At 37.7% G+C, this 11,603-nt stretch overlaps 1 protein-coding gene across 1 annotated transcript; it reads left to right on the top strand.

Annotated features, from left to right (window-relative positions):
- Positions 1–913: 913 nt before the first annotated feature.
- nrl (neural retina leucine zipper) lies at positions 914–6,015 on the top strand. The gene is made up of 4 exons (XM_043218622.1): positions 914–1,510; positions 3,308–3,580; positions 5,134–5,349; positions 5,802–6,015. The coding sequence occupies exons 1-4, from the start codon at positions 914–916 to the stop codon at positions 5,949–5,951; spliced, it is 1,236 nt and encodes a 411-aa protein (XP_043074557.1). The 3' UTR covers positions 5,952–6,015.
- Positions 6,016–11,603: the final 5,588 nt, after the last annotated feature.

Here is an 11,603-nt window from a genome sequence, read left to right as displayed (position 1 = left end):
TAGGCTTTTCCTCTATTAATCTGATACTGTTTGCGACCCATACATCATCAGGATACATAATTAGCCAATAAACGAACAGCCGTTTATCACAAATGTTCTATAATTTCCAATAAATATGAACACACTGTGGGGTTTTTGTTGTTGCTGTTTTGATTATTTAATAATCACTATCAGCCTTTACTGTAATATCAGACCAGGCTTTGGAATCATCTGATGTGACATAACCTTTAAGAACATCAGACAGTATGTTAGTCATTCCCTGCTCATGTAGAACTAGTATAATTGGTCACAGATTACCATATGTAACCAGTCATAAGTGGCGGTAAATAAGTTGAATAAATACGTTTTCCATTGATAAATGGTTTGTTAGAATAGGACAATATTTGGCCAATATACAGCTGTTTGAAAATCTGATAGTGTAAAAAATTCTAAATATTAAAAAACAAAAATCACCTTTGAAGTTGTCCAAACTAAGTACTTATTAAAAATTTGGTTGTGATATATTTGCAGTAGGATATTTACAAATCATTTTCATGGAACATGATCTTTGTTTAATATCTCAATGATTGTTGGCATGAAAGAAAATCAATCATTTTGACCCATACAGTGGTTTTTAGGCTATTGCTATAAATATACCCGTACTACTTATGGCCGGTTTATGGCTGCCCCATGGTCACATTATAGAATCTGCACCATATAGCTGGAGAAGACTAATGGCTAATCACTATTTTTTTCTCTTTGCCAGTTTCAGATGCTAAAACAGGAAGCCCTAAAATCAAAGGAACAGGCATTTTAACTACCGAGTCTAATTTGGCCCATTAGTGTTTCCATTTCTGTGTAAAAACCAAAGTCTGTTGTTGTTCTCTTTGAAAACTCAAAGACGACAACTTGCATACTTCCTGTCGACACAGCAATGTCTTCATCTCTGCCGCTGCCCTCTTTACCTCCAAGCCCTCTGGCCATGGAGTATCTCAACGACTTCGACCTGCTGAAGTTCGAAGTGAAGCCTGACACCCCTCCACCTCCTCCAGCCTGCCTTTACCCCAAACCAGGCGTCCATCAGGAGACGGCCGGTTCTCCTTATGCTCCTCACCCTCCTCCTGACTCCAGCCTCAGCTCCAGTCCCTACACCTCCCTTCCTCCGTCACCCACGCTAAGTGACGGACACCCGCCGCCATCTGCGTCCTCCTCTTCCTCCTCTCTCTCGTTCCCGCTCTCCATCTCCACCGGGTACATGTCAGGCCAGAGCTCCGGCTCTCAAGGAAACCTGGACGGGAGCCCAGAGGCCGGAGGCCCCACGCCGTGCTCAAACCCCACCTCTTTGGAGGACCTGCTGTGGTTGGCTGCATTGCAGCAGCAGTTCGGTGGGGAGCCCGGAGGAGCCGCGTCTCTGCTGGGAGCTCTTGGAGGAGTGCCGGACCGAGGGGACCGGGATCGAGGAGGGTTCCTGGGATGTGAAGATGCAGTGGAGGCCCTGCTGAACTCTGCTGCAGCCGCCGTAACTTCACAGGTATGAGATATGATATTTAGACAGTGTATTTCTTTGTCCTTCTTTGTCCCAAAACTTTGAATGCTTTCCATTATACATTCGGCGCAATGCAGTTATCATTTTCATGGTTTGCATCACGTTATTTTAATAGCAAATGCATTTGCTCCCCAAACTGAAATAGACTTAGCCTTTGACCAACTAAAACCTGCTCTAAAGTCATTGTCAAATGTCAATGTCAAAATGCCTACATGTCATGATGTACCTATTTGCAGTAGCAGATCTGTTTCCTTGCTAGAAAAGCGCTCAGTTTTTCCTCTTCCAAATTTTGCACTGTAAATATCTAATCAACCATGGCGCTAGCACAAATGGCTTTTAAAGGGAGATGAGACTCTGAATGGTATATTGCACATTAAATCTGAAACATACCCAGGACTCTTTAAGAGAACAGGAGCAAACCTTTTAGACCACGCCGGTCATTTTTCCCATCGTTAAACAAGCAAAAGTGGATTCAGACTGAGGGACTTGCATCATGCTTTTTAGACCATGTGCATAGAAATAGCACCATAAAGCACAATTTCAGACAGCATTCCATTACAAAATAAAGCAATGGGAGTATGTTGCATTCTTAAGCTGAAAGTATGCTTCCCTTTGGTTGCGTATGCTAGCATGTGGTTACAGTTGAATGCGCAGCCCTTAAAATATCTTTTATTTGAAAACGCAGGCAGCCAACACATGCACTCTAGAAAGTTGAATCTAGAAGCTGTGACCAATTAAATTGTTTTTGTATTCTTTTATACTTAAGTTATTTCATAAACCCCTCAAACAAGCACTTAACATTTTCACACTTCATTTTCCACCATTTTCCAGCAGCCTGGCCCAGTGCGACCTGCATGTGTAAGGTATATGCGGTTAAAAAAAATCAAAAGGACTGAAAAACCAAAGTATACTTTGGGCTTTATCATGAAACTGAAATGTTAAAATAGCATTAATTATGTTCTGTGGTTAGTCTCAATATTCCGGTCATATACTGCCAACATCCTGAAGATAATTTTTAAAATGCGCAGCTTTCTCTAACGCCCCTTTGAGTACCCAGGACTACTGCGGTAATGAAAGAAAACCTATTTAATACTCTGTGTACAACATGTATTGCTGATTAGCTGGTTCAGGCGTGTTTGACTAAAGTTGAATTCTGCAGAACAGGAACTCTTTAGCACTGTATCCATTCCTAATTGTACCCAGGAAAGCATATGCCTCTTATGATGTACTTTTTCTTAGGTTATTGAAGCAACATTTGCTAAGAGATGAGTCCACTGGTTTGTTTAGTAATCCAATCACATGAACTGTTGAGGCAGTCACATGAGTTTTTTCTTGTCTGCAAGGAACTTATTTGGTAAATGTATTTCCATCATAGTTTATCTGCGTGTTTTATTACTTACCTCACACGAATTTCAAAAACTAGTACATGCGGGTTAGGTATGTTTTGAAGCTGGGATGCTTGGTTAAGCTGGTTTAAGATGGCCCTTTGTTGGTTTAAGCTGGTCATATGCTGGTCTTAAACTGGTCGGACCATTTTAGGACCAACACATGACCAGCTTAAACCAGTTCACGCCAACATCCCAGCTTCAAAACACACCTAACCATCATATGATGACTGGTGTTTTTCCCTGATAGGTATTTTTGATCGGGGAAACACACAAAACATTTTTTTTAAAAATCTGGTCACAAGAAGCACTGGCCGAATGAGTTTGTCCAAATGTAGCCATTTTCATCATAATCTCTTTCTAATGTGCTCTTTGCCTCTCTTCTACTCTTTTGCAGTTCCCAGTTTTGTCGCAGAGTTCGAGCAGCAGTCACATGGGTGACTCCAGCAGCGACAGCGGTGTCGATGTTGTTCTTAACAAGTCGTCAGACATGTGTCACCGGCCTATACTGGTCGTTTCTTCCACCCCTCCATCTCTCTCTAATGTCAACACATCCACCAGTCCCTTCTCACAACCCCTCAGTCCACAGAGCCGCCTCCATCACCCACACCATCCAATGCAAGGCCATTATCATCATCATCATCATCATCATCATCTGCAAGTCACTCAGGTACTTGCAGTCACTAAGTTTTCCTCCTGAAATGGTTGTAGACACAATCGCACGCACGCTCTCAGCACAGAGGTCCGAAAATCATTTAAAGCATTTTAGGAAACACTTCCAAAGCTGAAGAAAACATCATTTTGCCATCACAAAAGATGATAACCACATTCTTCAAATTCTTCTGTGCTCACAAGAAGAAAGAAATAAATTTTGAACAACATCAGGTGGAGTAAATTATATCCGCTTTCATTTTTGGGTGAACTATGCCTTTTCATTTTATTGTCGTTAAGTTTTAAATATAGATCTAAACGCAATTAAGCAGACTTAAGGGTTTGCACAAGTTTAATGAGAATGGTTGGCAATTTTGTTTTGAAGTGTGTTGAAAACTGGCTGGTGCCTGTCTCTAAATGTGGAGCAGCGCTATCAGATTATGGTAATATCTACTATTATTGTGATGTAATCCTGATCACTGTCACTTACACTCAGTCAGATTATGCTGTATGGAAATGTGCTGCCAAAATCACACACACTTTACACTACACCTCTAGGCCAAACTACGTTACACACAAAGCTCATTTTTGATATATTATTGTATTATTATCCAACGTGATGTCAAGAGAATACAGCACAGTCATACAGTATAGCATTAATTATTTAGTTTGGCTGCGAGTAGTGAGTGTAGTTTGTTTTCTCAAGGCTTTTATGTCACTGCTAGAGTTATATTCAATCCAGTTATCGAGAACATAAGGAAGTTCGCTGAGAGTTATTCGACTGATAGTTACTTGAGTCGATTGATTGGTTTATTTTCAGTTAAGCACTTTTGTTTCAGTGTGTATATACTTTGCCAGCACTTCCCAATCCTAGTTCTCGTGCCCATAGGAAATTGGATAGGATTGGAAAACACTGTGCTGGTTGATGGGTAGGATTAGGGTTGCGCGGTAGATGCATCACATGTGTGCGAACAAATCAACCTAACTCTCCATATTATATGCACGCCAAACACAAGTACAAAATAAAAGTTGAAATTACAAAGTACATTTTTGGCCAATATAAGATGCTGATACTTGGTTGCGATGTCGAGTGACCAAAATTCAGTGTAAATTTAAAATCAAACGCGTCAACGTTGAATTGATTTCCAATACCGCCATCAGCTGACTTGATATTTAGTTGTTTTTTGGTTGTGCAACCAAATTCCAGCGATAAAATCAATGTCGAAATAACGTAAAATACTGACATCGACTTAATTTTCGCTTTCAACTAAAATAAACATAATTAGTAACAAAATTTTACTCGTTCAACTATGTGAATGCTTTTTTTGGTACTGTTGTGATTATTATTATGGCGTTTTCGGTTTGAATTCAATTCTACCTGTTTTCATTTTGTTGTTGACACATCAGACATTTTGTTGCTGTACATCAGACATTTCAACCATTGGGTGCTCAATATTTATCCGTTTTGCCCATGTGAGTGTTTGTTAAAGCTTTGATTGTCATTATCACACTTTGTTTCCATCCCCTGACAAATCTCTCAGACTTACCTCTTATTGTCTCTTTGCCTTTCAGTGCGGGATGGATGAGCGTTTTTCCGATGAGCAGTTGGTAAGTCTGTCAGTGCGAGAGCTGAACAGGCATTTGCGTGGGGTAAGCAAAGATGAGGTGGTCCGTTTGAAACAGAAAAGACGGACGCTGAAGAACCGCGGTTACGCCCAGTCCTGCCGTTACAAACGCCTCCAGCACCGGCACGCGCTCGAGTCCGAGAAACACATCCTCACACAGCAGGTACAGCGCACACACACCAAGCACTGAAATATGACACAAACTAGAGAAATGCAACCACAAACAACAAAAGTTATCAATAATAACCAGTGTTGGGGAAAGCTGATATTCAAAGAAATGCATATCAATATGTGTTTACTCGGGTAACTTTAAAGTAACATAATGTTTTCTCATCTAGCCTGGGCATGATGAATAGGATGAGAGTGAAGAACATTCAATGCTCTTTTCTCAATCACACAAAAATGTAAAAAAAAAATACATACCGGATGATTAAAGGTCAGCATTGGTTAATAAAATGGGTTTAAAAACATAAAGGATGTTTTCATAAAGGCTTTTTCTCATCGCAGAAGCAGTTTCATTCACAATCTGAGAAAGATGATCGCTAGTCCCGTTAGAAAGTTCATATGATTTCAGCATTGAAAGTATATGATTCCTCTCTGTTCTGGTTCCTCTAGCTGGAGCAGCTGCAGTGTGAGCTGTCCCGCGTGTTGAGAGAGCGAGACACGTACAAAGCTCGATACGAGAAGCTCATCAGTTCAACCGAGACTCAGCCTTCCCACCCCAACACCTCGCCTTCTCCTACTCCTCCGGATTACTTTTTGTGACAAAATGAACATTGTACAGACGAGAATTGAAGGAGAGCTGATTATTGTGATGGGTGAAAGTAATTCAAAAGAGCTGTGACTACAACTCAACTTAAAATAAGCTATTAAACCAAAGCGGACTGATTGTGAGGTGGACCTGGATTGTGACATAATGGCGTCATGCTACTGCTGATGGGATTGCTTTTTTTGCCCATTGTGAGCTTGTGTAGCGCCAACACGATTTCATTAGCATTCATAGGTATTCGTGCACAAAAGGGTACATTTCGAGATTTGGATAGACACTTAAAATATACAGAATCAGCAATCGCAGCATTTAAAAAAACGAAGCATTTTCTGTATTTATAACGGATTGAATTTAAATACCGAATTTTTATTTATTTTATCAAATTATATTGGGTTTATTATATTATATTGTACAAATCAATACATTAGTAATATTCTAAATCTTAGATGACCATAGAAAGCCTACATGTGACTTAAAGGGAAGATTCTGTCATCATTTAATCACTGTTGATCTAAACCTTTATGAATTTCTCTCATTAGCAGTATGCCGACATTCCTCAAAATATCTTACTTTGTGTTAAGCAGAAGAACAAACTTCACACGGGTTTAAAACAATGTCAGGCTTTAATCGCTTCAGGAGTGCATTTATGAATACATTTGACATGAAAAATGATTTTCCATCATTTACTTGTTCTCAGCCGTTAGATGATTCCGCTAAAGAAAAACCGGTGTACCTGTGTGAAAACATTTTCATTTCAACTGCTGTTAATATTGATACTGTAAAGTTTTAACGTCTGAACGTACAAAAAAGTACGTGCGCACATTATCTGCTAATACCTATGAATAAGAATGAGATCATCCGTGGTGGCACAAAAGGCTCGCTATCTCATTGTGTTGAGCTATTTGTCACGACGAGTTCGAGTTTCATTAGCACGTTTATTTGGCATTCACCAAAATGACTGTTGGAGATATAAATCTATGAAGAACTGCTGACTTTTTGAGCGAGAATGCAACACACGTAGAATCCATGATTATGTGTATAAGCCATCTGTGTGATATTTTCATAGTAGCTACTGCAACCCGGAAAAAACAATGCAATCGACAACCAAACTCAAACCAAGTGAAAATCATTACAAAACTTGGAGTGACTGTGTCTTTGGAAAGTTACATCTTCTGATTAAGTTAAGGGTGTAATTTAACTGTGACATCGAAATCATTTAGCAATTCACAGAGCTGGTCACTGTGGGTGTTAGCGGATGCCTGTTTAGATGCGGACGTTTCTAGGAGGTTAACTTGGCTCGCCATAGGTTTATAAATTGAAATTTATCTGGCTATTTTCATTATTTATTCACAGTATTTATTCATCGTTTGTAACGTGATAATTGTGTTCAATTGATAGTGTGTATTCATTTCATTAATATTTTGTAGAAGGGTAAAACAAATATTATAAGAAAGATTATATTGATTATGCTCTGTTTGTAGTGGTTTCTTATGAAATAAACATACTTTTACCAATAGTTATTTTATTTTATTTTGCTGTTTTTCCATGAGGCCCACTTATAATGTTCGTGTTGGGGCATCTTCTCCTCTCAGGATATAGTTCACCCAAAAATAAAAATGTACTCGCTCTCAGACTTGTTTCTCCATCTAAATGGGTACCATCATTCAGCCCATCAGTTAACATCTTGTGAAGTGAAAAGCTCAGTGTTTGTAAGAAACTAATCCATCATGAGGGCCATCTCCTGTTGTCCTTTCTCTTCAGATAGGATAGGTCCAGGCTATCTCAGAGAGGTGCCTCAGGGCTCAGTCCTTGGACCGCTTCTCTTCCTACATGGAATCACTAGGTTCTGTAATTCTTAAACGTACTTTTCATCTCACCTCTACCTCTCATTCCTGTCTGATGATCCAATGATAGCTGCTCACATCATAGCTTGTCTAACAGACATTTCTTGCTGGATGAAGGACCATCACCTTCAACTCAACCTTGCCAAGGCAGACCTCCTTGCTAAAGCTACGGTTCTGTACATATTGCAACACCCTCTTGGTAGATCTTTCAGACAGTTCTATCAAACCTCTTCAACTAATTCAAAAGGCGGCAACAAGATCAGAAATACCTCTGTTCATCAGTTTGCGATTGGTGGCTACCAATAGCCACTCGCATAAAATTCAAGGCATTAATGCTTGCCTAAAAAAGCTCTAGGCCTTCACCTCTTCACTTCAGACTTAACGTGTCCAGAAGCTTATGTTCTGCAAATGAGGGGTGCATTGAAGTGCCACAAACCACTTTTACTGACTTTTACTTCCCAACTCAATCCTCAGTCAACTCGGTCTTGAACAAAGTAATAAAAAGATGCGAGATTGACAAGCCATTATTTAAAGGCCTTTCATTTTTTGAGCAGGAACACCAAAATTGGTAAAAGATTTCAGCACAGCACGAGGGTTAAAGTATATCATTTACATAAGTACTCTTTTTGTAAAATATGCTAAAGTTCAGCAGTGAGCAAGGTATAACATGACATGTCTGAAAATAAAGACTACTTAAAACTAACTATGTTATATTACGGCATGTGTCTGAAAGCTCTTAAAGAGGTGCTCTTAAAGAGACAGTAATCAGATTAACTTGGGTAACAAAAATTTATACACTAAGGAAAGCAGTATAAGTCAAGCAAAATTAATAAAAAAACTGAAGAGATAGGTAAATAGTTTCAACCACTAATAAATAAGCGCTTTAAGGGGAAAAAATACGAAATAAAATTATTCTTGGCGAGCAAGATGACTAAAACCACCTTGTTTTTCACTCAATTCAATTTGAACAAACCACCAGACCAGCCAAGAACACACTAATGTCACGGTTTCAAGTTTTGCAACGACATATTTTCTTGTGCAAAATGATCACATAAAACTAAAACTTTTATACAGCTCCGGTTTTTGAAAGCTTTATTTCCTGTTCGTCTCTTTGGCTTCAAACGCGTCTCTGCGATTGTTTCTTTTCCACCGTTCTCTCTTTGTGCCTCTCTGTGGATCTGACCCTGGATGAGAGTTGTTTAGGATGAGCTCACGTTTGTCCCTCCTCCCTCTTTCTCTCTTTCTGTCTCTCTCGCTCTCTCTCTCGGCAGAGCACAAAGCCACGGGGATTATGGGTATAATAGAGCGCGGGCCGCTCTCTGCCGGGCCTCATTGTCTATTAGAGGGGCGCTATTGTGGACAGGACATACACACACTCACCCCACGGCCGTGCTATACACACATATCTAAACAACCACACACAAAACACGAAAACACAATTTTCCCAAAATTACGTCTACATTAATAATTGATAGCAACAGCTTGTATGCTGTCGAGAAAAAAGGTACAGAGCTGTCACTGGGGCGGTAGACCTAAAGTGCAAAATCTAAAAGGTACACTTTTTGCACCAAATTTACCCTTAAACGGTATACATTAGGAACCTTTAAGGTACATATCAGTTATTTAAAAGTACATTTTACCTAAAGAGTACCAGCCAGTGATAGCTTTGTGTAGATAAATATTGTGGAATTTAAAATAAATTATTATTGTGGAATATTGTGGAATTTAAAATAAATGATTTGCATTTCAGCCTCTAATTAAATAGAAGGTTATAGAACTTTTTAAAAAGTAAAATGAACATAAAAAAATGATAAAAAGATATTTAACATTCTGCACATTTCTGGGTAACTTGTTACATATTTACACCAAAGGGTGTTCTTTTCAGACTGTAAGATGTTTTGGTTGTTAAACTGATATTGATTTAGCAGTCTTAATGAAAATGAATAGCAATATTTCAGAATTTCAGCAAAATATTAAAGCATCAGAGCAGCGATTTGAGTTTGTATAACATACTTAATATGGTTAGTGATATTTCTTATTCACTATAATTTAGTATGCGTGTTTTAGAATAATAAGGTATGTTGTAACTTAAGATATGGTTTGATCTGAATGACATTCGTGTAAAAATATGATTTGAATTGTTCTCTGCTGCCTCCCAGCCGATCAATGCTTAAACTGCACCTGGTTTTATTCCGAAAAAAACTTTGTGCTCATTCTTTATTATTCATTTCATTTCATTATTTATTTGAATGATCAATAGCCGTTTAAATAAATACATTTTAGAAGCCAATAAAACATTTAAATCATAGCTTACTAGGGATTTCTCTCCTATTATTATCTATTGGAATAATATAATAAAATGCATTTATTAACATAAATGTTATTTTTAAATGTATACTTTTATTTAAAATTGTCTTATTAAATTGTATTATAATAGTCATAATTATTATTATTATCAATGTTAATATTACAAAGGATAAAAAACTAAAAAAACACAAATGTTGTTTCATTAAGCACCATTTGTTATTAAAAGACTATCCGACACTGTCGACTGGAGTAACGATGCTGGAAATAAATTACATTTGATTTAAAAATATATTCACATACAGTTAGTTTAAGTCAAAGAAATGGCTCGCAATATTATTTAATCGCATTATCAAATCAAATAAATGCCTTGGTTAACGTAACAATCTTCTTTTAAAACAAAATACCGATCTCAGAGTGAACAGACATTTATAAATTGATTACATTTATTTTATTGTCCCATTTCTGACAAAGTGTGAAAAGGTATCACGTGTTATCTCTTGATTGACAGCGCCACCTGCTGGAGAACCTAATCAATGATCAACGATGACTCTAATCAAAAGCCTTTGAAGGCATCTCTTTATTATTTTAACTATGCTGAGATGTCTTCAACAATCCTGTGTGTGTGTGTGTGTGTGTGTGTGTGTGTGTGTGTGTGTGTGTGTGTGTGTGTGTGTGTGTGTGTGTGTGTGTGTGTGTAGATCAGTAATGGCGTGATCTGAAGAAACAGTCACTGGCGTTTTCTGTTTTAACTCATTGAAGTGTGCAACAAGGGCTGAAATTATTATTTAGTCTTCCCCTGAAACCTTTCTTAAAGGAATCATTCTCAGCGTGAAGAACCTTTTTTCCCCCCGCTATAAAGAACCTTGTGGAAATGTCGCAGATGTTAAACGATCTTCACGGAACCGTTGATACAAATAAAGAACTTTTTTTTTTTTTTTTTTTTTTTTTTTAAGTGTGATGTTTTTTCAACCAGTTGTTGTTTTTGTGTATTTGCGTAAAATAGACAGTTATTTGTCCAGTTTTATGACCTGTGAAATAATCTTGCTATCGATGCACTTTTTTCTTCTTCTAGTTAACTGCTTATTACATTACATTACATTAAATAATAAACCAGCCTTTTAATGTGCAGTGTGCATAGAATCAGTTTTTTTAAAAAAAACTATTTTCCCAAATCATAGCTGGGTGACGAGCAAGGCGTTTTCAAACAGAAATAAGCATCTATTATTTATATTAAAGTTAGTATTCTCCAAACTTTATTTTCTAGTTTTCATATGGCATGCACTTGCATGGAATTCATGAATCATGGCATTATAGGATCTACAAAAATAAATATTCATACGGTCAAATGTATTAGTATTTAATTTTTACATATTTCTGGTTGTTATTCACTAGTTAAGAAATTTTTTTATACAGTTAAGAATGATATTTAGACAGAATATGCCAAAGCACTATCGAATAGATTTACGACATTTTAGTAATATTGCACAAAAGTCTTGG

The sequence above is a fragment of the Puntigrus tetrazona genome, chromosome 20, assembly GCF_018831695.1.
Source record: "Puntigrus tetrazona isolate hp1 chromosome 20, ASM1883169v1, whole genome shotgun sequence".
NCBI lineage: Eukaryota > Metazoa > Chordata > Actinopteri > Cypriniformes > Cyprinidae > Puntigrus > Puntigrus tetrazona.
Note: the sequence above shows the minus strand (reverse complement) of the source record. Positions and strands in the feature narration are given on the sequence as shown.